Genomic DNA, 27,770 nt, shown 5'->3' with positions numbered 1-27,770 from the left:
GAGACCGTTTTGCGTCGAAACTGCTTTTAGAAACCTCGCGTGGCGGGCGTTCCTGAAAGAAGTTGGGAAGCCTCCTTAAGCGGTTGTGGCGTCGATCTTTATTCATGTGCTTTACCAGAGGCGAGCGGAGAGTTTCACCAGTCAGAGGGAAGATGAAGTGTCCGGGAGAGCCGGGGTTCTAGGAACCCAGCCTTGCCTGTGGATGCCGCCCTGTGGGGGTCGAGAATTCAGGGTCAGTCCCCCTGGCTAGTGTTTGTCGTCTCCTTTAACTTTGTCCTCAGAGTCGGGGCGTCTTTGCCAAGACTTTCCGCGTTTCTCGCCGCCTACTACCGCTGCGCCGTAACTGCTTTTCAGCCTTGGGTGTCTCTCTGCGGCCTCCGTTTCTGAAACGTTTCATTAGATCACACCTGTGGCTCTATCTACCTCGTTAAGGCAATTACTTTTTCAAACTTAAAAAATCTTGACACTCCTTTTGCAAATAGAATTGTACACGGGATGTTTGCCAAGAGAGAGTTTCAAATTATAAGAATTTCGTAATTAATTCGGATTTGAAATTGGAATTAGATGAAGGTGCAGTCTTCATCATTTTATTGCAGTATTTTGCTCTAGTGTACAAGATTGAAAGTAACTTGGTTTCATGGATGGTTACATTTTGAACTTTCTCAGGTTGCAGTCTGATACTTTTCAATTAAACTGAACCGAAAGCTCAAAAGTCGGTAAGTGGAGAGTTCTCTAAGGGTTGAATCATTAATAACATCTGACGATTGCTTGTATTTCTCATCACAATTATATGACAAGACGCCCCCAAAATATATAACACGAAATATATTACAGTTAGTCCTGATGGAATCAGGACTCAGCACTTTGCCCAACTAAAGTCTTAGTCTTAAATCAAGAGTGTTACTCAGAGGAGTAGACTCCTTTGCTAAATAGTGAATTTACTTCTAGGATTTTCTGTGAGTGGATATATACAGTTCAGAACCCAAAAAGGATAGGTCCAAAGCTGTAATCTTCCTTACTAGTGATACATCAACTGTGTTCACCTGGATGGAAAAATTATTTTCTATAGGTCTCTGTAATTTAGCACAAATTAAAGCTTTGGAAGTCTCCAAAATACCTAACATTTAATGTGTAACACAGCTGAGTGTATCTTAGGATTTTATTAGGTTTATTTTATTAGGTTTTTTTTTTTTTAAGTAAATTTTTACTTAAGAAAAGAACTATGAATGAAATGGTTGCTGAACCCCAAAAGCTTAAGTACAAAGTTTTTATATTCAAGTACTTTCCTGATATGATTCAAATCTACTCTTCTAACCTTATTTCCTTCCTCTGGCACTCTTGCATTTTATCTCCAACCGTATCTTCTTATAGCATAGTTGAGTTAAGGAGACCAGAATTTTGGGTTGCCTAAGTAGTTGAATGGGAAATAGATGGGGAAACAGTGGAAACAGTGTCAGACTTTATTTTTTGGGGCTCCAAAATCACTACAGATGGTGACTGCAGCCATGAAATTAAAAGACGCTTACTTCTTGGAAGGAAAGTTATGACCAACCTAGATAGCATATTCAAAAGCAGAGACATTACTTTGCCAACAAAGGTCCGGCTAGTCAAGGCTATGGTTTTTCCTGTGGTCATGTATGGATGTGAGAGTTGGACTGTGAAGAAAGCTGAGCGCCGAAGAATTGATGCTTTTGAACTGTGGTGTTGGAGAAGACTCTTGAGAGTCCCTTGGACTGCAAGGAGATCCAGCCAGTCCATTCTGAAGGAGATCAGCCCTGGGATTTCTTTGGAAGGAATGATGCTAAGGCTGAAACTCCAGTACTCTGGCCACCTCATGAGAAGAGTTGACTCATTGGAAAAGACTCTGATGCTGGGAGGGAATGGGGGCAGCAGGAGAAGGGGATGACAGAGGATGAGGTGGCTGGATGGCATCACTGACTCGATGGACGTGGAGTCTCAGTGAACTCTGGGAGTTGGTGATGGACAGGGAGGCCTGGCATGCTGCGATTCATGGGGTCGCCAAGAGTCAGACACGACTGAGCGACTGATCTGATCTGATCTGATCTGAAGTAGTTGAAACTCAAGTGGTACAATCTTGGAGGAGAGAACCTCTGAGGCATAAGCCCTCCAAATTTGCAGACAAATATTCCCCTCCTCCACTTTTTGGGCTTCCCTGGTAGCTCAGATGGTAAAGAATCTGCCTGCAATGCAGGAGATGTGAGTTCAGTCCCTGGGTCAGGAACATCCCCTGGAGAAAGGAATGCCTACCCACTCCAGTACTCTTGCCTGGAGAATTCCATGGACAGAACATGGGGTCGCAAAGAGTTGGACAGGACTGAGCGATTAACACTTTCACTTTCCACTTTTTAGCTAACTCCTGAACTGCACATCTACAAAGCAAGACTCAAAAAAACCTAGGAGAAAACAGCAGTTGGGAGGATAAACACCTAAAAGTAGATTATAGTAGCTTTGCAAAGTTAGGAGCAATTGAAGTTTAAGTAGAGGGGACTTGGTAAACGTGGACTTTCAGTTGAGATTCCTACAGGTGGGGTGGGGGGTGGGGAGAGGGGGCGCCAAACCCTAGAAGTAAAGGTCACAATTCCTAAGAGATAAGACTGCTTTATCCTGGAAAGTGTCCTCAGGGGTAGTCTTAATTTTATAATTATTGCCAGTGGCAGGGTTTTAGCATGCTAGAAGCTATTCTGATAGGCCTCAATTTATCTTGTCTAAGCATATCTTAGTTTTAGTTCTCTCCAGTAATGGCAACCCACTCCAGTACTCTTGCCTGGCCAATCCCATAAACAGAGGAGCCTGGTAGGCTGCAGTCCATGGGGTCGCTAAGAATTGGACACGACAGAGCGACTTCACTCAAACTTTTCACTTTAATGCATTGGAGAAGGAAATGGCAACCCACGCCAGTGTTCTTGCCTGGAGAATCCCAGGGACGGCGGAGCCTGGTGGGCTGCCATCTATGGAGTCGCACAGACTCCATATGGACACGACTGAAGCCACTTAGCAGCAGCAAGCAGCAGCAGCAGAGCTGAGTTGGTTTAGAAGCTGAGTAGAATTTGAATAGGCAAAAATGACTTTGCAAGTAGGAGAAGAGTGAGAGCAGAAGTATAGTGGGGAAGAATGAAAAGATTAAAGTGACTCAGTTTGAAGCATCAGGTTTGATGAAGTTTATATCTTAAGGAAAGAAAAAAATTTAAGCATAGAATTATCTTCTGTGTCCCTTTGGGCCTCCTCTCTCCCCCTTTAGTGTGTAGTGTTCATCTGCATTATACATTAACCAGACCACCCCCAAAATGGGAATGCCTTCAGGCATTTATTATTATAATGCCAATATATATAATGGCCAGTAATATTATAATGCCGATTATTTTTCCTCCCTCTAGCAATGGAATTTCCTAAAAGATTAGTGTTCTTTCCAAGCTCAGTGAGGAGTCATGGTGACTTACTGCTCACTTTCTACATGCTTATCTAGACTTTGTATCTTTGATGACCTTTATGTAAAGTGTCAGTGTGTTATTTTGACATATGATCCTTTGTCTTGAAAATGAATGTGATGGTGCCTTCATCTCCTAACAGATGAAACCCTCCCCAGCGCTTTCTGAAAGACTTCCCAGTTTATACTCCAGTTGGCTCAAATAAAATCCTCTCTCTTAGACTGACAGTTGTTTAATTTTTCATCAACAGGTTTTATATATGCAGTATTGTTATTTCCAGGAGGGAAGTGTATACATTTCCTCTGGAGGTCTGTTTATGTATTTGGAAGTAACTTCTAATAGCTTGCAAATTCTTTGCAGTCTCATGGGTTTTTCTTTGTTTCATTGAAGTTGACACAGTATTGTGTTAATTTCAGGTGTATACCAGAGTGATTCAGTTATATATTTATAATATATATATATATATACAAACACATATATATTTCCATAACATATTATTTTCCATTATAGATTATTATAAGATATTGGCTGTATGAATGTTTACTGTGCTATATATAAAGTAAATCCTTGTTTTATGTATGAAAGAAAGTGTTAGTCACTCAATTGTGTCCAACTCTTTGTGACCCCATTGACTGTAACCTGCCAGGCTCCTCTGTTCATGGGATTCTCCAGGCAAGAATACTGGAGTGGGTTGCCATTTCCTTCTCCAGGGGATCTTCCTAACCCATGGATCAAACCCAGGTCTCCTGCATTGCAGGCAGATTCTTTACTATTCTAGCCACCAGGGAAGCCTGTTTTATGTATAGAGGTTTGTATTTGTTAATCTCATCCTCCTAATTTATCCCTCCTTCCCCTCTTTCACTTTTAGTAACCTGTTAAGCTTATTTTCTGTGCCTATGAGTTTGTTTCTATTTTGTGTATAGACTATTTGTATTATTTTTTAGATTCCACTTATAAGTGATATATTTGTCTTGTCTAACTAGATCACACCATCGTGATTATCTTGGTCATGAAGAACTTTTTTGTACAGTTGTTCTGTGTATTCTTGCCACCTCTTCTTAATATCTTCTGTTTCTGTTAGGTTCATACCATTTCTGTCCTTTATGGAGCCCATCTTTGCATGAAATGTTCCCTTGGTATCTCTAATTTTCTTGAAGAGATCGCTAGTCTTTCCCATTCTATTGTTTCCTCTATTTCTTTGCATTGATCACAGAGGAAGGTTTTCTTATCTTTCCTTGCTATTCTTTGGAATTCTGCATCGAGATGCTTATATCTTTCCTTTTCTCCTTTGCTTTTCGCTTTTCTTCTTTTCACAGCTATTTACAAGGCCTCCCCAGAGAGCCATTTTGCTTGTTTGCATTTCTTTTCCATGGGGATGGTCTTGATCCCTGTCTGCCATACAGTGTCATGAACCTCCGTCCATAGTTCATTAGGCACTCTATCTATCAGATCTAGTCCCTTAAATCTATTTCTCACTTCTACTGTATAAGGGATTTGATTTAGGTCATACCTGAATGGCCTAGTGATTTTCCCCACTTTCTTCAATTTAAATCTGAATTTGGCAATAAGGAGTTCATGATCTGAGCCACAGTCAGGTCCCTGTCTTGTTTTTGCTGACTGTATAGAGCTTCTTCATCTTTGGCTGCAAAGAATATTATCAGTCTAACTTCAGTGTTGACCATCTGGTGATGTCCATGTGTAGAGTCTTCTCTTGTGTTGTTGGAAGAGGGTGTTTGCTATGACCAGTATGTTCTCTTGGCAGAACTCTACTAGCCTTTGCCCTGCTTCATTCTGTATTCCAAGGCCAAATTTGCCTGTTATCCCAGGTGTTTCTTGACTTCCTACTTTTGCATTCCAGTCCCCTATAATGAAAAGGACATCTTTTTTGGGTGTTAATTCTAAAAGGTCTTGTAGGTCTTCATAGAGCTATTTTAAATCCTGAAAAATGATGCTGTGAAAGTGCTGCATTCAATATGCCAGAAAATTTGGAAAACTCAGTAGTGGCCACAGGACTGGAAAAGGTCAGTTTTCATTCCAGTCCCAAAGAAAGGCAATGCCAGAGAATGCTCAAACTACCGTACAATTGCACTCATCTCACCCGCTAGTGAAGTAATGCTCAAAATTCTGTAAGCCAGGCTTCAGCAATATGTGAACTGTGAACTTCCAGATGTTCAAGCTGGTTTTAGAAAAGGCAGAGGAACCAGAGATCAAATTGCCAACATCTGCTGGATCATGGAAAAAGCAAGAGAGTTCCAGAAAAACATCTATTTCTGCTTTATTGACTATGTCAAAGCCTTTGACTGTGTGGATCACAATAAACTGGAAAATTCTGAAAGAGATGGGAGTACCAGACTAACCTGACCTGCCTCTTGAGAAACCTGTATGCAGGTCAGGAGGCAACAGTTAGAACCAGACATGGAACAACAGACTGGTTCCAAATAGGAAAAGGAGTACATCAAGGCTGTGTATTGTCACCCTGTTTATTTAACTTATATGCAGAGTACATCATGAGAAACGCTGGACTGGAAGAAGCACAAGCTGGAATCAAGATTGCCAGGAGAAATATCAATAACCTCAGATATGCAGATGACACCACCCTTATGAAAGAAAGTGAAGAGGAACTAAAAAGCCTCTTGATGAAAGTGAAAGAGGAGAGTGAAAAAGTTGGCTTAAAGCGCAACATTCAGAAAACGAAGATCATGGCATCCGGTCCCATCACTTCATGGCAAATAGATGGGGATACAGTGGAAACAATGTCAGACTTTATTTTTCTGGGCTCCAAAATCACTACAGATGGTGACTGCAGCCATGAAATTAAAAGACGCTTACTCCTTGGAAGGAAAGTTACGACCAACCTAGATAGCATATTCAAAAGCAGAGACATTACTTTGCCAACAAAGGTCCATCTAGTCAAGGCTCTGGTTTTTCCAGTGGTCATGTATGGATGTGAGAGTTGGACTGTGAAGAAAGCTGAGCGCCGAAGAATTGATGCTTTTGAACTGTGGTGTTGGAGAAGACTCTTGCGAGTCCCTTGGCCTGCTAGGAGATCCAACCAGTCCATTCTAAAGAGATGAGTCCTTTAGAAGGAATGATGCTAAAGCTGAAACTCCAGTACTTTGGCCACCTCATGCGAAGGGTTGACTCATTGGAAAAGACTCTGATGCTGGGAAAGATTGGGGGCAGGAGGAGAAGGGGATGACAGAGGATGAGATGGCTGGATGGCATCACCAACTTGATGGAAATGAGTTTGAGTGAACTCTGGGAGTTGGTGATGGACAGGGAGGCCTGGCATGCTGCAATTCACGGGGTCGCAAAGAGTCGGACACGACTGAACGACTGACCTGACTTGATTGACCATCTGTGTGACTTCTTCAGAGAAATGGCTGTCTTCTGCCCATTTTTTAATTGGGTTATTTGGTGTTTTTTGATATTGAATTGTATGAGCTGTTTGTATATTTTGGAAATTAAGCCATCTGCAAATATTTGCTGTCATTCTGTATGTTTTCTTTTTGTTTTATTGATTATTCCCTTTGTTGTTCAAAAGTTTTTTAGTTTGATTAGGTCCCATTTATTTATTTTTGCTTTTTTTTTGCCTTGGGAGACTGATCTAAGAAAATATTGCTATGATTTATGTCCAAAATATTTTGCTTGTGTTCCCTTCTAGGAGTTTTATGGCGTCTTATAATTGGGTCTTTAAACCATTTTGAGTTTACTTTTGTACATGGAGTGAGGGAGTGTTCTAATTTCACTTATTAACATATAGCCGTCCAGCTTTCCTAACACCACTCGCTGAAAAGACTGTCTTTTCTCCACTGTGTTTTCTCACCTCATTTGTCATAGATTAATTGACCATGTGTGTGGGGGGTTATTCTGTTCCACTGAGCTATGTGTATGTTTTTGTGCCAGTACCATGCTGTTTTGATCACTGTAGCTTTGTAATGTAGTCCAAAGTCTGGAAGTATTATGTTTCCAATGTTGTTCTTTTGTGTTTATGGTTCTGTATAAATTTTAAGATTATTTGTTCTAGTTCTGTGAAAAGTATCATGGGTATTTTCATAGGGATTACATGAAATTTATAGTTTGCTTTAGGTAGTATGGACATTTTAACAGTATTCTTCAAATCTAAGGTCATGAGATATCCTTCCATTTCTTTGAATCATATTTAGTTTCTTTTATCAATGTTATGTAGTTTTCAGTGTATAGGTCTTTCACTTCCTTGATTAAATTTATTTCTTAGAGTTTTGTGAAGGGGTTGACATCATATCAAATGGGATTTTTTTACTCTTTTTTTTTTTTTGTAATTTTATTTATTTATTTATTTTTAACTTTTGGCAGCCCTGGGTTTCGGCTGCTGCACCCAGAGCTTCTCTAGCTGAGGTAGGCGGGGTCTGCCCTTTTGCTGCGGTGCATAGCCTCTTCTCTTTTTGCGGCACACAGGCACAGTAGTTGCAGCTCATGGGCCCCATTGCTCCTTGGCATGTGGAATCTTCCTGGACCAGGGATTGAACCCATGTCCCCTGCATTGGCAGGCGGATTCTTATCTGTTACACCACCACGGAAGTCCTTTTTACTCTCTTTCTGATCCTCATGTTTTCTTTTAAAAATAATGTGAGTTTTCTGCTTCATAATCTGTCCCTCTTTGGTTTAAATTAAAATTTGTTTAATTAACTAGCAGGAAGATGTTCCACATTTATTCTGTGACTATTAATAGTCTCCAGTGTATATGTGGTTTAGCTCCAGTTTGGGAAGATGGATGGGATTATGTTAAAAAGAGGTCTCTAGGACTTGTTACTCCTTTGTTCATCTTATTGAGAAAGGAAGTAGTAATGAATTTGTTGTTCATGTATGTCTATTGCTTTTTGTTTTTTTTAGTAGCTAAAGAAGTGTTATGTACCATTTTCTTCTGTCTCAAATATATTTTGATTAGTTACATTTTCAAGGTACTTTCTATTCTTTGCCTGTGTGATGACTGACATGTTTGAAGGAATTCCTCGATATTCTATTTTTAATTGATCTTTAAAGTTAATATAGCATATTTACTTTCAAGTGAAGGGTATCTACAATCTAGTAGTTAATTTCCAGCGAGTTTTACTCTACTGATTGTATATAATGCTCAAATGGACTGAGCAGAGGCTGTATGAGTTTTTATTGCACCGTGAGGCCTTATTTAATTTTCTGCCTAGAGATAGGAGATTACAGTAAAAGCTGAGTTAAAGATCAGGGTGAGGTTGGTGGTTGAGTTCCAACCTCAGAAATAAAAGACAGTGACAGAACTTGGGGATTTTCAACATACTAACTCAGTATAAAACCGTAGACCTGGAATTATTCCAGTAAGAGCTTTAACTTAACCTTATCTGTTTTACTTATCTCCTGCCCTTGTAATCATTATTTGTAAAGCAAAGAGTTTCCTTTTCTCATGGAGGTGGTATAAGAAAAAGAATCCAGGAGACTTGTCCTCTGCAGTGAAGGTTAGGAAGGGAAAGAGTTCCAGAGGATTTAGAATTGGAGGTGGCAGCTGCAAGAAAAATGGAAAATAGGCCAAGAACCGTCTGCCAACGCAGGAGATGCAGGTTCAAAAAGAGAGACACAGGTTCGATGCCTGGGTCAGGAAGATCCTTTGGCGGAGGGCATGGCTACCCACTCCAGTATTCTTGCCTGGAGAATCCCATGGACAGGGGAGCCTGGCAGGCTACAGTCTTTAGAGTGGCGAAGAGTTGGACATGACTGAAGCTACTTAGCATGCAAGGAAAAGAGAATGCAAGGAACCAGTCTGTCCTTGAAAATAGAGGCCTTGGGACTGAACAATCGTTACCTGAAAACTGGGTTTACCTCTTGGTGGTTGTCAAGCCAATAGACACAACCATGCCAAATACTGGGAGAAGGAAATATTTGTCATTATTTACTTCCCTGGTGGCTCAGTGGTAAAGAATCCACCTGCTAGTGCAGGAGATGGAAGTTCGGTCCCTGGGTTGGGAAGATCCCCTTGAGAAGGAAATGGCAACCCACTCCAGCATTCTTGCCTGGGAAATCCCATGGACAGAAAAGCCCGGCAGGCTATAGTCCATGGGATAGCAAAGAATCAGACGAGACTGAGCACATATACATGTAGCAAGTAAGGAGAACACTGGGGAGCTTACCCAAAGCATTGTCCCCCCAACAGCAAAACTGGGAAAGTTTTAAACTAAAGTGAAAGAAAGAAAGTGAAGTCACTCAGTCGTGACAGACTCTTTGTGACCCCACGGACTGTAGCCTACCAGCCTCCTCCGTCCATGGAATTTTCCAGGCAAGACTACTGGAGTGGGTTGCCATTTCCTTCTTCTTTAAGCGTACTTGCATATTCACGAAGGGGCTTGAACAGAGAAGAATTCAGCATAGCATTGGAACAAAGGTCAACAGAGCCCAAGGTTTAGTTGATTGAAGTCTGGAGGGTCAACATCATCTTCCCACCCTCCAGCTGGAAGGGAGCCTTAGTTCCTGTGGACCTCAAAGGTATTCCCTTGAGGAACCAGGGCCCTGCCCCCCACGGCAGCAGTGTTGTTTCTTGACTGCTCCTCCCTTGTTTCAGCATTCCCTCATGTGGCACTTGTGGTAAAGAACCCGCCTGCCAGTGCAGGAGACATAAGAGATGTGGGTTTGATCCTTGGGTTGGGAAGATCCCCTGGAGAAGGGCATGGCAACCCACTCCAGTATCCTTTCCTGGGAAATCCCATGGACAGAGAAGCCTGGCGGGATACAGTCAGTAGGGTCACAGAGTAATACACAACTGAAGTGACTTAGCACTAGTGTTAGATTATCTGGTTCAACTCATTCATTTTGGACTTCCCTGGTGGCTCAAACGGTAAAGAATCTGGGGACCTGGGTTCGATCCCTAGGTCGGGAAGCTACCCTGAAGGAGGCAATGGGTACCACTCCAGTGTTCTTCCTAGAGAATTCCAGAGACAGAGGAGCCTGGCAAGCTACAGTCCATGGAGTTGCAAAGAGTCAGACATGACTGAGCAGCTGCCACCACCACGAGCAAGATCATTAATTACTAAGACCTGCTGAAGGGCAAGCGTTGAAGCCAGGCTTAGATCACAAAATGGTTTAGGCCAAAATGGTTCTCTTACATCAAGAAAGCCATATGTGATTCTATTTCTCCAGGGACTCTAATCTGCTTTGCATAATCAAAAGGCTCCTGTAGTTAGTTCCTCAAAAGTTATAAAATGGGAGTTCTTTTTTAAGCTAAATGCACGCAGTCTTTTATATTTTGATTTTGGATATTAGCTACTGTTAAAAAAAAAATTCAACCCAGTAAATTTGAAGATCTAATCAGTATCATTCAGAAATCTGACAATATGCCATCTAGTGAATAGCAGGATATTCAAGGAGCTGTACAAGATGGAAGGTTTTATAGGCAGAAAGAAGGTAGGATAAGGAAGCTAAAAGAGTAGACTATTTCAGACAGTGTTTTGGGCAGATTACCTCATTAGTGCTGACCAAGAAATTAACTGACTGGCTTAAAATTTCACTATTTGGAGAGTCTGAAACTACAGTTCAGTTAGGTATTAGTCTTGATGGGACTTAGCACAAATAAGTCCATCTTGGGCTTGTTGTTTCTTCTTAATACTATTTACCAAAAAGGAATTGATGGGAGGTGGAGGAGGCATTAAGTATAATGAGAAAATAGATTCAAGACAATCATTTGATCCAATTTGGTGATGAGATGTGAGACTTTGGGAGAAGAGGAATTTATGGCTATCCCTAGATTTTTGGCCTGGAAAATTGGGTATATACATACCATAAAGCCATTTCCCAAGAAAGACGACATGTATAAGGCAGGCTTCTGGGGATAATACGAGAATTAAGTGTTTTGTGTTCTTTGGCTGTGGTGGGTCTTCATTGCTTCATGCAGGCTTTCTCCAGTAGAAGAAGGGGCGCTACTCTCTGTTGTGCGTGCAGGGATTCTCATGCCTCCGGGGCTGCTCCTGCTGCAGCATGCAGGCTTCCTAGTTGCCCCTCATGGGCTTAGTAGTCATGGCACACAGACTTAGTTGCTCCTCAGCATGTGGAATCTTCCTGGACCAGGGGTCAAACTGGTGTCCCTTGCATTACAAGGCAGATTTCTTAACCACTGATCCACCAGGGAAGCCCAGGAATATAGTTTTAAGTCTCTTGAATTTGAGGAATGCCTGGAACATTTAAGTGGAGATATTTAATAGGTAGTTAGTTACCTGGGCTAGAGCTCAGGCATATAGATGGAAAAGAGCATATAGATGATGCTTGAATCCCAGATTGTGCCCATGAGCAAGTGAAAAGAGTCCTGAGGAATTGTGCTTAGAGGAACATAGATATTTAGAAGCAGGTGAAGTAAATGAGAAAAAGACTGGCAAAGAGGTTGGAGGAGAAATAGGTCTTGGAGTTACAAGAGTCAAGGAAGGAGAGAATTTCAAAGACAAGAGAAGAATTGGTCAGAGGGAAGGCAGTAGCTTTAGAAACTGGATTTTTTTTTTTTTTTTTAATGTATTTAAATGCTTCTGTGAAAGGAACCAGGAGACACAGGTTTGATCCCTAGGTTGGGAAGATCCCCTGGAGGAGGAAATGGTAACCCACTCCAGTATTCTTGCCTGGGAAATCCTATGGACAGAGGAGCCTAGCGGGCTGCAGTCCATGGGATCACAAAGAGTCGGACATGACTGAAATGACTGAGCATGAAAGGAACCAGTAATCAGGGGAAGGGGCCCCTGAGGGAATAAAAGTAGAGAAGACTAGTCTTTATGCCAGAAGAAGGCATAGAGTTTATTTACTGGAAGTGGAAAAAGCAAAGCTATACTGCAGAGTAATGAATGAAGGAAAGGCACTGTGAAAGAACCTTTTGTGCCTCCAGAAAATTACTATATTTGAAGGAACTTTTAAAAATCAGACTCTTCATCAGTTCCTAATTTATTTTAGGAAACTGTTTCCCAAGGAAAAAACCCATTAGTTTGGAACTAGAGGATTTCTTTGCATCAGATACTAAGATGAAAGAATCACCAACAAATGGTGACTGTGACAAGGCAGCGGTGACACAAGTTAAGAGGCCAGAGGAAATTAAGGTGGAACCCGACAATACTCAGGTAGATATTTCACCGTATTTTCTGTTTCCAGGGTAGCACTTAATTATAAATTTTAGTATGCAGATGCTAGTTTATTGGTTGAAAATCTTAATTCCTTCCCCAGAGCAGTTGACCAAGTAATGTAGAATGTGTGGTTAAGTGCCATAATAAGCATGTGCAAGAATGTGAGAGAAAGATGGACTGTTTGGATGTGGGTATTGGGTTTAATAAAAAAAAAGATTGCTTAGGGTATTATGGGTCTGTCTGAGGTTAGCACATACTTGTTTTCATTTTTCTTAACTTGAAACAATACAAATAACTAGTTATATGCTTTTGTGCTACTATCTCTATTAAGTAATAGAATTATTTAGTACATTTTAAGTACTTAGAGTTTTTCTCTGTTTATCCAAATTAGATTCATTTTTATCCTTAAACTTTTTTAGACTTATCAAATGCTAAAGAACATATAAAGGATAAATTAGATCAAGCTGTAAGCAGGGCTAAATTTCCTTAGATTGTCTGTATATGAACCTGTTGAAATTTACAATGAAAAGCAATTTCATTTTAAATTTACTTCTAGTATTCTGTTTAGAAATAACATAAATTAGTACCAAGTAAAGGATATGACTCCCATTGGATGACAATGGGCAATATTAATATTGTCCATCTAGGAAATACCTGTTACTTCTTCAGTTCTTGAACATTCAAAGACATAGAGCAAGTTTGGGTTGATTGCCTGATGCTCTGAAAAAAAATCCTGCTTTGTAAGACTCATTCAGCCCAGTCTAAGAATTTTTGTTTTTAAGGTCCTTATGAAGACAATTAGCTGTTAGTGATCAGAACAAGAAGGGGAAATAAGTACCATTATTGAGTATGTCTACCCTCTTTTTGTAGTAGCTGCTAAGGGACTATGTTAACAAAAACTTATAAAGTCGTATCTAGGTACAGTAGAAAATAGTGTAATAATTAGTGGGTGTTACCAGCCAGAAGTCACCAGAAGGGGAGTATTTACTTATATACCATGGTTCAATGCAGTAATACAATTCACTGAACAGACTTGAGCATAATATATCATTTTCTATTGATTGATTGATGCTTTTCATTATTTTCAACTTTTTTTTTTTTTTTAGGAGTACTGTCAAGCCCAACAGCCCAAAACTCAGGAGAATGACCTGAAAATAAACTCTGCATTTTCAGACAGTGGTAATAGAATTACTTAAGTTAATCATATTTATTCTGACAAATATGATGGCCAGTTTATTCTTCTTTTTTAGAATCCCCTTGAATAGTGCATTGATTGTTTTGAGTTTCAAGTCCAGAAGAAGTAACCTCTAAAAGATAATGAAAGAATGCATACTTAATTTTATATAAATACTAATTTTTTTTTCCTTCCTGTTTTGTATTTATAGCTCCTCAGATCACTACAGGCATTCAGCTTTCTCTGGCATCATCTGGCATGAATAAGATGCTTCCTTCAATTTCAACCACAGCTGTTCAGGTTTCCTGTTCTGGTTGTAAAAAAGTTTTTCAAAAGGGACAAACTGCTTATCAGAGGAAAGGTTCTACTGAGCTTTTCTGCTCCACACCATGCATCACTGAATACATTTCATCTGGCAGTTCACCAGCTCTTCCGAAGAGAACTTGTTCAAACTGCTCTAAGTATATAATTCTAAATTATGCCCTCTTTTACTTCCCTACATAGATCTTGATCAGAATGTTGATTGTAATTTTGTTTGTTTTTTTCTGAAGTAATCACCTTGGTTTAGGGTAAAGAAGTTGCTTCTGCTTTTGGTTCCTGCAATAGATTGTTCAGAAGTAGTTTTTGTGTGTGTGTTTATTAAGAGAATTGCAGAAATTAAGACGATAGGAGTTGTGTTTCTCTTTACCTTTATTTTTTTTTTTCTCTTTACCTTTAAATAATGTGACTTCCAAAACTTATTTTCCTCTTCTTTACATTGGAAATTCTCTACAATTGGGGTAACTGTGTGCCCATTCTGTTTTATCATTTAACTGTATAGAAAGTAACTTACTAAAAACTTAATCATAATAAGTTACTTTTTGACCTTCCAAGGAGTAAAGTTTTATAATGCTTCTCTTGTAGTGGCAAGTGAAGTTGTTTCATAATTTTCCTTTGAAAAATTTAATGGCCTTCAGTAAACATAGATGTATGTATGTAGTCTTAAGGTTTCTGTGAACTATTATTGGGGTCTCTTTTGCTAACTTTTTTACTTATGTGAGACAATTTAGGTAAGGAGAAAAGTAATAGTGATTTAATAACATTCAGAATTTTGAACTCTACACTGAGATATATAAAGGTTCAGTGCTTTGAGAGTCATATGGTATTATAAATCTAGTTTGTTATTTCTCATTAAATGCTAGTGTTAAACGTTTTAAATGTTCTTTGTTTCAGAACAAGAGAATACATGAGCCACCAGTTTTGCCACTAAATATGATTAAATGCCTTTCAAATAGTACCTTGTTTTGGGATCAAATTGCCACAATCTGAATCTTGCTTCCTTAGTTCACATTTTGATACTACATGTGATCCCTGAGTGGCTTTATCAACGTCATCTGGGAGCCTGTTAGAACTGTAGAATCTCAGGTTTCCCCAGGCCTATTAATCAGAACTCCATTTATCCCCAAGTGATTCATATACATGCCAAAGTTCAAGCAACATTGAGAACTTCTTAGTATTCCCATCTGTCTTGTTAAATGTACCCAAGAATTATGATCATTCAATAATACATTTAAGTGGTCAGAACAATCCTGGCATGTAATAAGAACCAAGGAAATGTTGGCTGTCGGTGGTATTCTCTGAACAAACTCACAAACTCTTTACGTTGGTTGCTTTAGCTCCTCATTTGGCTGCTGCTTCAGGAGTTAGCCCTGGCTTCATCTTCCTCCCCAGAATTCTACTTACCTTTTCTCTTGTGCTTTGTAAACCTTTTAACACTGTACTTTGTTCTTTTTCTTTTTTGCTGTGGGCTGTATGGCATTCTCTTCAGCATGCTTTCTTTCTCTGCAGAATCATAAAACTGGAAGGGACTTTAGAGATCATCCTGTTCAAACATTTTCTTTTGGTTTTGAGAAAACTGAGGCCCTGAGAAGTTAAGGTATCATGTTCCTGTGTTTGGAGTTTATCCGTTACACATCTTCAGCAGAGCTCCCAGGCAGATTGAAAAGGCTGAAGCAGGAAAGGTTTAGTGTGTAAGTTGTTCTTTAAGGCAAAGAAATCCAATATGAACAAAAAATCAAGTTTTAACTTTTTCTGGAATAAAAATGTTTTGATACAAAATACTTAATTGGTGGAAAGGTAGTGATGCTTAGGCTAGGAGAGGCCATCCATTGTTCAGAATAATGTGTACTTTTTTCAGAACTTTTTATTCTGCATTCATCTGTGTTCATTAGCATCTTGTACTGATACATACTTCTCAGAATTTTTAGCTTATTACCAGTTACCAGTGAGGTTTTTTTTTAATAACAGTGATTTAAAATCTGTTTTGAGTCAATATAGGGTTGTTTTTTTTTTTTTGAAGATCAGTTGATTTACAATGTTGTGTTAGAGTCAGTGTAGTTTTTATTCTGGTTCATGAGCCAATTGAAAGATAGCTTTGAAAATGACATTTTAAATCATGTTAGAAAGATAAGACCCTTTATTTATTTGGCCATACCTAAAGGAGATCAGTCCTGGGTGTTCATTGGAAGGACTGTTGTTGAAGCTGAAACTCCAGTACTTTGGCCACCTGATGTGAAGAACTGATTCATTTGAAAAGACCCTGATGCTGGGAAAGATTGAGAGCAGGAGGAGAAGGGGAGGGCAGGATGAAGTGGTTGGATGGCATCACCAACTCAATGGACACAAGTTTGGGTAAACTCCGGGAGTTGGTGATGGACAGGGAGGCCTGGCGTGCTGCAGTTCATGGGGTCGCCAAGAGTTGGACACAACTGAGCGACTGAACTGAACTGAACCACATGTCTTGTAGGATCTTAAGTTTCCTGACCAAGGATTGAACTGTGTCACCCTTGGCAGTGAAATCACAGAGTCCTAACCCCGACTGCCAGGAAATTCCCATTTTTTTTGTTTTTGTTTTTTTTTTTAATAAGGCCTTAGTATATTAGAAGCCAGCAATCTAGTATGCTAGTAGCAGTAAAAGCCAGTAAGCATTTTAGACTTCCATGCTTCTGCCAGTGTAGTTTCTTCTGCCTTCCTTCCCCTCTGGCTAATTTCTTACTATCTGAAAGATCTGCCTCAGATATTTGTACCCTTTATCTGTTCCCATACCATTCCTTCCTCTCCTTTCCCCCACCTACCACCCAGATAATTGTTCCATGGTCTGGGTTTTCATAGTGTCCATAACTCCCAAAACATTTTTCATAAAATAAAATTCTTAAAGAATTGATATTGTTGGCCCTCCACCTGAGTCAGTGCCCAAGGTGCCACTCACGGCCCCCACTGAAGCCACCTCCACTGAGCAGGCGGGCCCCCAGAGTGCTCTGTAGGTGTAGACTGGGACAGGAACAGGCGGGTCTCCTACACAATACTTCATCCTGAAGAGTTGTGCCTACTTTGTGGCCAGTGGCAAGCTCAATCACCAGAGATGATTGTTGGTGAAAGGGATGAATACACATGAGGCTGAGAGAAGGTAGTACAGATTTGTATGGGAAGCCTCAGTCCTTGCTGTTGTAAATAGATGGGTTACACATTCAGTTACTATTTCAGACTTGTACCAGCTGCATTTTCTCACAATAAAGCTGTATCCTGTCAAAAAAAAAAAAGAATTGATATTGTTCCAGTTAGACTATGAACCTCTGGACATTAGGGACTAGATTACATTCATCTTTGTATGCTCAAATCCTAAACACTGTTAGGGACACAGTGAATCCTAGAAAAACATTTTGTCACAACTCAGATACTGCATTTAGAGCTACAGCTTAAACCAGTAAATGACTGGTGTTAGGATAATGAAAACTGATGTATTATTTTGGTGCTGTTTAAGGAGGCAGAAAGAAAAGTACAGATAGTCCCCAACTTCCAGTGGTTCTCCATGATGACTTTTTGACTTTACAGTGGTGCTAAAGTAGTACACATTCAGCAGAAACTTACTTCAAATTTTGAATTTTGATCTTTCCCTGGGCTAGTACAATAATATGCAGTATGATATTCTCACAATGGGAGGCAGCGGCAGTGAGCCCCAGCTCCCAATCAGTCACATGATCACAAGGATAAACAACTCATAAACGTAAAAATTATTATGTACCCCTACAACCATTCTTTCACGTTTGGTACCATATTCATTAAGTTATATGATATATTCATCACTTTATAATAAGACTTTTTATCGGATGATTTTACCCATCTGTAGGTTGTTAAGGTAAGTGTTCTAAACACATTTAAAGTAGACTAGACTAAGCTATGATGTTCTATAGGTTAGATGTACATTTTCAACTTATGATATTTTCAGTTTAAAATGGGTTTATCTGGACATAACCCTGTCATAAGTCAAGGAAGATTTGTACCTAAAAATTTGTTCATATTGGGGTATTAAAGTAGTGTTGATTTCAGGAGTATTTCATTTGGAAAACTATTATCTTGAAAGATTGATACTCTGAAGGATCTAGGTAGCCAGAGATTTTGTTTTTTCCTGTAGTAGCAGTTCTCAGATTTTCTGGTTTCTGGATCCCTTTACATACAACAATTTTTGAAGACCATCTTTATTTTATGTAGATCACATCTAGCTATACATATATTGTGTTAGAAATTTAAACTGAAGAATTTTTAACTATTATTAACTCAGTAAATAGTGCATATTGACATAAGTATTTTTTTATGAAAACAGCTTTTTAAAAAAATTAGTGAGCATTGTTTTATTAGTATGGCAAACTGCTTTACTGTCTGGCTGGATTTTCATATCTACTTCTGCATTCAGTTTGTTACAAAATGTTGTTTTGGTTGAAGTCTAAAGAAAATCTGACCTTACAAATAAATAATTGAAAAAGGGAGGAGTGTTTAGCTTTTGAGATAGTTGTAAATGTGTTTTTGATACTACTTGAATGGTAATTTCTTAAATGTCAGTTGTAGTGTGGAATCTGAAACCACATCAGTGAATTTTTTGTACTGTCACCTGAAAATTTAGTGGTCTGTTTGTACTTAGAATGGTTCTTTTACCCACAAATGATTTTTGCTGCATATTATCATCATTTGGAAAATACTGATTCCCTGAGGTATGCAGACTTCCAAATGTTGTCATTTCATTATGGAGTATTTTAAAATCACATTTGCTTTTGTTTTTTTGTAATTTATTTAGTTCTTACTCCTTTTTTTATTCTATTCTGACTTTTTTTTGGGGGGGGGGGGCCTCGCCCTGTGGCATGTGGGATCTTATTAGTTCCCCAACCAGAGATCAAACCAAATTCAGATTTTCTTATTTCAAGGCTTATGTTTCTACTATTTTACGGTTCTTCAGGTATATGAAACAAGGGGAGAGAGTTATTTAAGGGAGTGGTTTAGGTTATGAAGAGAAAATAATTGGAGTAGTTTAATGGTGCCCTTGTTGTTTATTTTTAGAGACATTTTAAATCTAAAGGATGTGATCAGTATTCAGCTGGAAGATACTACCACTAGCAAAACTTTTTGCAGTCAGTCTTGTCTTTCATCATATGAAGAAAAAAGAAAGCCAGTTGTTACCATATGTGCTAATAGTGTTTCAGCCAAGTGCAGCATGTGTCAGACGACTACTGCTGTAAGTTGCAATATTTCTTAACCTTTAGGGATTCTGAATATTCTGCTTAAATATCAGAGTTTTTACTGGATCTTTTTTTTTAATCCTAGATTCAGTACGAAGTAAAATACCAGAGTGTGAAACATAGTCTTTGCTGTAATGCCTGTTTTTCAAAATTTCACTCCGCTAACAACCTCATCATGAACTGTTGTGAGAATTGTGGAGCTTACTGTTCCACTAGCTCTAGTATGTTTCATATACTTCAAATGGAAGGACAGTCTCATTACTTTAATAGTTCAAAGAGTATTACTACACATAAGCAGGTATGAATAAAGATCACTTCATTTTGAATTTGATTGCATAAGACTCAAGTGAGAAATGGGACAGTTGACTCCCATTAGTTGGCTTGTGAATGTTTTCACCTTAGGAAAATGTGGGGGTATAGATTTTAGTATCATTGGAATTATTTTTAGTTGGTAAGATAATGAAAGAGGTGAAAGAATAGTTCTTTTTTACACAACAGTTCATTATAAAAGATGCATGGAGATTTTCCTGAAGAATCTCAGGGTGATCACCTTACCTTGAGAAAAGGCCAGCAGAAGGAAGCTTATTTATAAACTAGATGGCAACAATAACAATAGCCTGTTGGTCAGTAAGACTCAACCACAGAAATGTTTTTTATTTTTAATTCCATATATTTAATTCTTACACCTCATAAGCAAGGCTGAAAGATGAATCAAGAATGTCGCATGCTTTTCTGAATCAGGAATCCTAGTAGGCAGTAAACCAATGAGAAATAATCCTCTATTTCTGATAGGAGAGCCTTGGATGTGTGGCTCTGAGAACAGAGAAGCTGACCCTGCTCTACTGGATTGAGATGACACAGTTAGTGTTCTGAGTCCCTTTCATGAGGTGGACTGTCACATGTCTTGCACATTCAGATACTGTTTTGAAATACAACTCTATCCCTGTAAATTCTTCCTTAAAACAAGCAGTTGAAGATGGGAGTCTCAACAAGCCACAATTCAAATAGGTCATCTGGGAACCACAGCTTTTCTGTGGCAGAATTCCCACACCATGAGAGTATCCTCCCTTGGGACCAGAAATGGGAGAACAAAGGGCATAGAACTCTGTCTGAAAACAGTTAATGCCATTCCTTCTTTTCTTTCTTTACCCCTCACAGTCAGTAAATAGACCTCCCATTTTAAGAACCTATATTTGAGTACTCAGTTATTCGGCATGTGTGATAGGGTACTACTGATTTGGCTAGATGAGTTAAAAGGCACATCTGACACAATGCCATGCTACATTTAAGGTATTGTATGATTTTGATAATGGAGAAAACCCATACTGTTAGTGAACTGTAGTCAGGAATTAGATTAAGTCTTGGCTTTCCCACGTGAGTAATATGTTAATTATATCACTCTTGGTTAATATTAAATATTGGTGAGTTGTTACATTTCTCAAAATATGAAAATTCATACTGATAAGGGACAAAAATAGTAATTTTCAAAATTATACTGTTTTTTGTTACATTGTTCCTTTACCAACATTCTTTCACAGAAAACCTATTATCTGTATTTGTCTTTGCATTTTGTACGCCTAAAAGCTGTTTGATTTCATCACTGTTAGTGTTAACTAACCATTTCACCAGAAAGAGCAGGTGGTGAACCTCTCGATTTCTATCCTTTTCCTTTGCACACTTAGCTGCTTACAGAATGCACTGTGTTCTGTACCTCTCACTGCTTGTATGTAGCTTTCTTAGAATATGCTTGCAATTTTTACCATGAAGTTAGGCTAGAAAACAGTGATTCCCACAGCATTTTGTAATGTGTATTAGGCACTTTTTTCTGACTCCTCCTTAGCACCAGTGGAAGGCTTTCCTTTAAAGGCTGATGCCCAAGTTGGCATTGGGGAAGGATCTGTAATTATAAGACTTGTGTTCGTTTATGAAGTTGGGTTTGATTTCTTGGAATGAAGAGCATCTTATGACCACTTCATTGCTTGCATATGTATTGTTATTGCTATTAATATACCTAACATAATACAAATAATTATCTAATAGATTAATCAGTTTCCTTTCATTTTAGTCATTACAACCTATAAGGGCCTTTTTTTCTGGTTTTTAAGAAAGCGCAAAAATGTGACTTTGTTGTTATTATAATATTTCAATTAAGCATGGTTGTGGGTATATGTCATAGAGCAAGAATCTGAACGTTATTTTACTCTCTTAACAGAAACCAGCCAAATCACTACCACCTGTTCTTTGCAAATCATTGAAGCCCACAGATGAAATGATTGAGACTACCAGTGACTTGGGGAAGACAGAGCTTTTCTGCTCTATTAATTGTTTCTCTGCTTACAGTAAAGCTAAGATGGAATCTTCTACAGGTATTATTTGCTTAGCAGTTATCAGAGATTTAGTAACTGTTGAACAATATTACTGCTTTCCCTTAATTTATAACTTTGATTCATTGCCAAATTAAGCTGACTTAAAACAGGTAGTGGCTGGAGTTGAGGCCTGGCAGGGTGGGGAGGAAGCAGGGGGGGGAAAAAAAAATCTAAAACTTGTTTCAAAGAAAGATTTTCCATTGTTTTTGCATGAAAGGAATGCCACTTCATCACAAGATTTAATATTTACTTGTAAAGATTGTTGTATTAGAATACAGAATCTTCTACTTTGCCCTGCTTTATAAAAACAAGGCTCTGAGTTACATTTTTCACATGAAGCAGAGCTAGTTGAAAATACTTTGATGTTCACTAATAGAAAGGGATAGATAATCCAGAGCCAACTATGTATTCCACCAAAGAGTCTCATATAGGACCAGTAGTGTTAATTTCATAGACAGTAGAATGAATAATTCCCTTGGGGCTTAGGCATCATGCAGATGGACTTATTATAGAAATCTCTGCAATACCTAAGACACCAGCCTAGCTCCTTCATATTGAAGTTGATGAATCCTGGAATGGTTAGAAATGATACCTGTTAGGAGATCCTATAGGAATCTTTTTTGTGTTCTTCATGGGTAATTTCACAGTAAAGATTTGCTTGAAACTTTAAGCAAATAATACGAAAGGACTAAGAAACTGTGCAAACGTAAAAAGATATGAAAAATGTAAATTATCAGTTTAATGTTGGTGTTAATGTTATCCTAAAGAACCTGGCTATTCGTAAGCCCTAATAAAAAGTACTCCAATACTCATCAATACTTAAAGCTATTAGATACTTATGTTATTCATTGAGATACTTGTTATTAAACAGTGCTTTCTGACTGGTTGATTCTGCCTGGTTTATAAGAAATCTTTTCATTTTTATCAATAAATGTTTCAGTGGTACGTGATGCTTCAACGAATCTCCCTTCTCCAAAGAAAGATGCAACTCCAGTTATAAGCAATATAGTGTCATTGGCAGATACTCATGATGCCCTGCCCATTGTGAACTCTGATGTATTACAAGGTAAAAATTGATGTGAAGATATTTGACATATACACTGTTTTGCCATACTTGATTATAGAATCTGTCTTTATTCTATTTCCTTTCAGTTGTCTAATATGAAATAAATATAATTAATGATACTATTTTCTAGCTTATGGTGTAAGATCTTGAATTTATGCTTTAACAGGTACAGTTTCTTCAGTAACAGCAAATGTCATTGAGGATGTAAGTTTTATTTTTAATTGTTTTTGCTACTGCCTTTTAAAAAAAAATTATTTATTTTTGGCTATTCTGGGTCTTTGCTGTTGCATGGGCTTTTTTCTAGTTGCTGTGAGTGGGGCTACTCTCTAGTTCCAGTGTATGGGCTTCTCACTGTGGTGACTTCTCTCGCTGACCACGGGCCCTAGGCACGTGAGGTTCAGTAGTTGTGGCTCCCAGGCCCTAGAGCTCTGGCTCAGTAGTTGTGGCACACAGGCTTAATTGCTCTGTGGCATGTGGGATCTTCCTGGACCAGAGATTGAACCTGTGTCTCCTACACTGGCAAGCAGATTTTTCACCACTGAGCTACCTGGGAAGCCTACTAACTGCCTTCTTTTTTAAGCTTTCCTTTTTTAAACATATTATATGTGTATTTGAACATATTCATTCCTGTTTTGATCCTGGAGCTCAAAAACATAGAGCAATAAACACGTTTTGGTATTCACATTCAGATTCCTAGATCTCAAGTCTGACTTGAAATTATTAATGAGAATACTGAGTTATAATAATTGTTAATGTTTCCCTCTTTAATTGACTGTTTGAAAACTGTTCAAACAAATGTTGTCTTTTTCTCCCAAGATTTCACCCAGTGAATCAAGTAATAGTGTGCAGCAGCCAAGCCTTTCACCACCGTCATCTGTAGTCAGTCAGCATACGGTTGCCTTAAATACAGAAGAACAAAAAGGTCATATGTTAAACCAAAATGCTACAAACAATATGAAATCCATGAAAAAAAGTGACAGACTACGTCACCCAAAATTTACATCCAAAATACAAAAAGTTAAAGGTAAATCACGAAGTATTAAAAAATCTTATTTTCAACGATTAGAAAACAGTATTAAAAAGGATGTAATATTTTGTTATTCATGCCAGTTGTTCTGCCAGAAAAAATTTAACTATGGAAGAGAGTCACTTAGAGCGCAAGGAATTTCCCATTGGAAAAAAACTATGGAAAAATTCAGAAAGCATGAAAAAAGTGAAATGCATTTGAAGTCATTGCAGTTTTGGAGAGAATACCAATTTTGTGATGAAGCTGTTAATGACACTTTATCTAATCAGTCAAAACAGATTGAAGGAAATAAAAAGTACCTAAAGCTTATAATTGAAAATATTTTATTTCTTGGGAAGCAATGTTTATTCTTAAAAGGAAATGACCAGTCTATTTCGTCTGTGAATAAAGGCAATTTTTTAGAATTGTTAGAAATCCGAGCAAAAGATAAAGGAGAAGAAATATTTCGACTTATGAATTCACAAGTTGACTTCTATAATAGTACACAGATTCAAAATGATATTATTGAAATAATAAAGACTGAAATATTGCAAGATATTGTAAATGAGATCAATGTCTCCTCAGCTTTTTCAGTAATATGTGATGAGACCACTGATGGTGCCACTAAAGGACAGTTCTCAGTTTGTGTGAGATACCCACAGAAGACATCAAAGGCTGTGTTAATTAAAGAAAGATTTTTGGGTTTCATAGATGTTGAAGAGATGACTGGGACCAGCTTACACAGGAGTATCAAAGCTTACCTGCAGCAAATTGGAGTTGATTTGGATAAAATACGAGGCCAGGCCTATGATAGCACCAGTAATTGGAAGGGAAAATTTAAAAAAATTGCAGCAGAATTTAAGAAGGAAGAGCCAAGAGCTTTATACCTGCATTGTTACACACATTGTTTGGATTTAGCAGTGATTAGGTTTTGTAAAGAAGTAAAAGAGCTCCGAAGTGCTCTAAATACTCTCAGTTCTTTGTTCAACACTATTCATGGGGAAATGTCGGTAAATTTTCAAAACATTTATAAGCTGAGTCAAAGCAAAACATGCAAGAAACACATATCACAACCGTGTTGGACAGTCCATGATAATACATTACTGTCTGTGATTGAGGGTCTTCCAGAAATCATTGAAACGCTGGAAGTTCTATCAAACCATTCTTCAAACACAAGTTTAGCTGATGAATTGAGTGATTTGTTGGCATTGGTTTCTAAATTTGAATTTATCTTTTGTTTGAAATTTCTTTATCGAATACTAAGTGTTACAGGAATTCTTTCCAAAGAGTTTCAAAGTGAAACAATAGACATTTTTTCTTTGTCTTCAAAAATAGAAGCAATTTTGGAGTGTTTATCATCTGAAAGAAATGATACTTATTTCAAAACTATCTGGGATGGAGCAGAGGAAATATGTCAAAAAATAACCTGTAAAGGTTTTGAAGTTGAAAGACCTTCATTTCAAAAAAGAAGAAAAATTCAGAAAATTATAGATCCTGGCAATTCAGACAGTATGTTTTTTCCTACCTCAACAGAAGAACAATACAAAGTTAATATTTATTACCAAGGCTTGGATACTGTATTGCAAAATTTAAAATTGTGTTTTTTAGAGTTTGATTATTGTAAAATGAAGCAAATTTCAGAACTGTTACTTAAATGGAATGAACCCTTAAATGAAGCAACAGCCAAAGATGTCCAAGAATTTTATAAATTTGATGCAGACATCATCCCAGAACTTAGATTTTATCGGCACTATGCAAAGCTCAACTTTGTCCTGGAATATGATTTTATCAACTTCAGCAATCTTGGCCATTTATTTATTCAGCATGGTCTTCACAATAATATTCCTTGCATATCAAAGCTATTATATATTGCTTTGTCTTGGCCAGTTACTTCAGCAAGTGCTGAAAACTCATTTTCTACACTTTCTCGTCTTAAAACATATTTATGTCGTACCAGGGGACAAGAAAAGCTTAGTGGCTTAGCCCTAATGGCCGTTGAGCAGGAATTGGTAGATAAACTGATGGAACCTGAAAGGCTCAATGGAATTGTGGAAAAGTTTATCCTTCAGGTGAAAGAAATATAGTACTTGCTAGCTTGCATTCACCTGAAAGAATTTTTATTTCTGTTGTATATTATAGTTTTTATTTCAAATGTGTGTCTTTTTAAGAAAAAAGGTTTTTCATCAGAACATGTAGCATTTATTGGTTCAAAATTCATGACATAGAATGATACATAGTGAAAAGTCTCCATCCCTTTTTAAATACTCGTTTCCCCCTCCCACAAGTATTCTCTGTTTCTCTTAAATATCCTTCTGGAGATACTTAGTCATAAATGTACTGTACACACTGTTCTTCAGCTTGCCTTTTTCCTTTAACATGACATTTTTGTCATGTTCTGTATATCAATACATAGAGTTTTAGAGTCTTTTTTTAATAACCACATAAGATTTAATTGTATGGATGTACCAAAATATATTGGAGCAGTCCCTACTGATAAACATTTTCTTTCCAGTCTATTTCAGTTGCAGATATCGCTGCATTTAATAACCTTGTACATAGGTCATGTTGCTATAAAATAAAATTTTAAACTGGAACTATTAGGTCAGAAGATTTACACATTTTTATTTTTCATAGATATTGGCAAATTGCTTTCTATAAGGATTGTATCATCTTATAGTCCCACCAACAATGTGAGAGTGCCTATTTCCTCAAATCTTTATTAATTATTAATAAACATTTTGATCATTGCAAAGTGTTATTTGAATAATGGTATGTTGACCACCTGTTGCAAAGAACTGACTTTGGAAAAGACCGTGATGCTGGCAAAGACTGAAGGCAGGAGGAGAAGGGGACAACAGAGAATGAGGTGGTTGGATGGCATCACCAACTCAATGGACATGAGTTTGAGTAAACTGTGCGAGTTGGTGATGAACAGGGAAGCCTGGTGTGCTGTAGTCCATGGGGTCACAAAGAATCAGACACGACTGAACTAAACTGACTGATACTAATCTCTGTGGAGATGAAATCTCAGTGGAGTTTTTTGTTTTCACTTAAAAGAGTTGTTATAGTTTCTGGTCTTATATTTATGTCTTTAATCCATTTTGAGTTTATCATTGTGTGTGGTGTTAGGAAGTATTCTGATTTCATTCTTTTGCACATAGCTGTTCGGTTTTCCCAGACCATTTATTGAAGAGGCTGTCTTTGCCCCATTGTATATTCTTGCCTTCTTTGTCAAAAATAAGGTACCCATAGGCGCATGGGTTTATTTCTGGGCTTTCTGTCTTGTTCCATTGGTCAGTCTTTCTGTTTTTGTGCCAGTACCATACTGTCTTGATGACTGTAGCTTTGTAGTATAATCTGAAGTCAGGAAGGTTGATTCCTCCGGCTCCACTCTTCTTTCTCAAGACTGTTTTGGCTATTCAAGGTCTTTTGTGTTTCCATATGAATTGTGAAATTTTTTGTTCTAGTTCTGTGAAAAATGCTATTGGTAATTTGATAGGGATCATATTAAATCACACTTGAATTTCCTTTTCTGTGAAATCTCACATTTAAACATTAAAACTAAATTTTGCTGTGGTTTTGGTTGACACATAGCTGGATGACAGTAGGAATTCCTAATCTACTTTATGAGAATGTGACTGTTTTTTGAAATAATTCTGATAGAACTCTTTTTCTGTCTTTACACTTGGTGTGCATCATTCCATGCATATATGATTTTATACTTTAATACATAGCCTTGCTCCACCTGATTGTAAACTTTATGTAAAACTTTAAGTCATATTCTACTTATCTTTCTGCAGTTTGCCTTTTTCACTTTGAGATTTATACATGGATTTCTAGTTGATACTTTCTAACTGCTGAATTTGTTTTTGTTCAGTGGCTCAGTCGTGTCTGACTGTGCAGTCCATGGACTGCAGCAGGCCAGGTTTCCGTGTCCTTCACCATCTCCTGGAGTTTGCTCAAACTCATGTCCATGGAATCAGTGATGCCATCAAACCAATGGATGATGCCAATCTCATCCTCTGTTGTCCCCTTCCCCATTCCATTATATGAATATACATGTTCATCCTT

At 38.0% G+C, this 27,770-nt stretch overlaps 1 protein-coding gene across 7 annotated transcripts; it reads left to right on the top strand.

The window, feature by feature from the left end:
• On the top strand, positions 1-27,714 carry ZMYM1 (zinc finger MYM-type containing 1). 7 transcript variants are annotated; one of them, XM_070368461.1, is made up of 10 exons: positions 1-232; positions 12,375-12,538; positions 13,648-13,720; positions 13,927-14,176; positions 19,083-19,257; positions 19,347-19,559; positions 21,474-21,627; positions 22,568-22,693; positions 22,860-22,897; positions 23,510-27,714. In XM_070368461.1, exons 2-10 carry the CDS (start codon positions 12,443-12,445, stop codon positions 25,781-25,783), a joined length of 3,399 nt encoding a protein of 1,132 aa, XP_070224562.1. In that variant the 5' UTR covers positions 1-232; positions 12,375-12,442; the 3' UTR covers positions 25,784-27,714. The 7 variants fall into 7 exon arrangements, with proteins under 7 accessions (XP_070224562.1, XP_070224563.1, XP_070224564.1 ...); XM_070368462.1 differs by lacking the exon at positions 12,375-12,538; XM_070368463.1 differs by lacking the exon at positions 19,347-19,559.
• Positions 27,715-27,770: the final 56 nt, after the last annotated feature.

This window comes from Bos mutus, chromosome 3 (assembly GCF_027580195.1).
Source record: "Bos mutus isolate GX-2022 chromosome 3, NWIPB_WYAK_1.1, whole genome shotgun sequence".
NCBI classification, from domain to species: Eukaryota; Metazoa; Chordata; class Mammalia; order Artiodactyla; family Bovidae; genus Bos; species Bos mutus.
The sequence above is the reverse complement of the archived record's forward strand: the minus strand, read 5'-3'. Positions and strand labels throughout refer to the sequence as shown.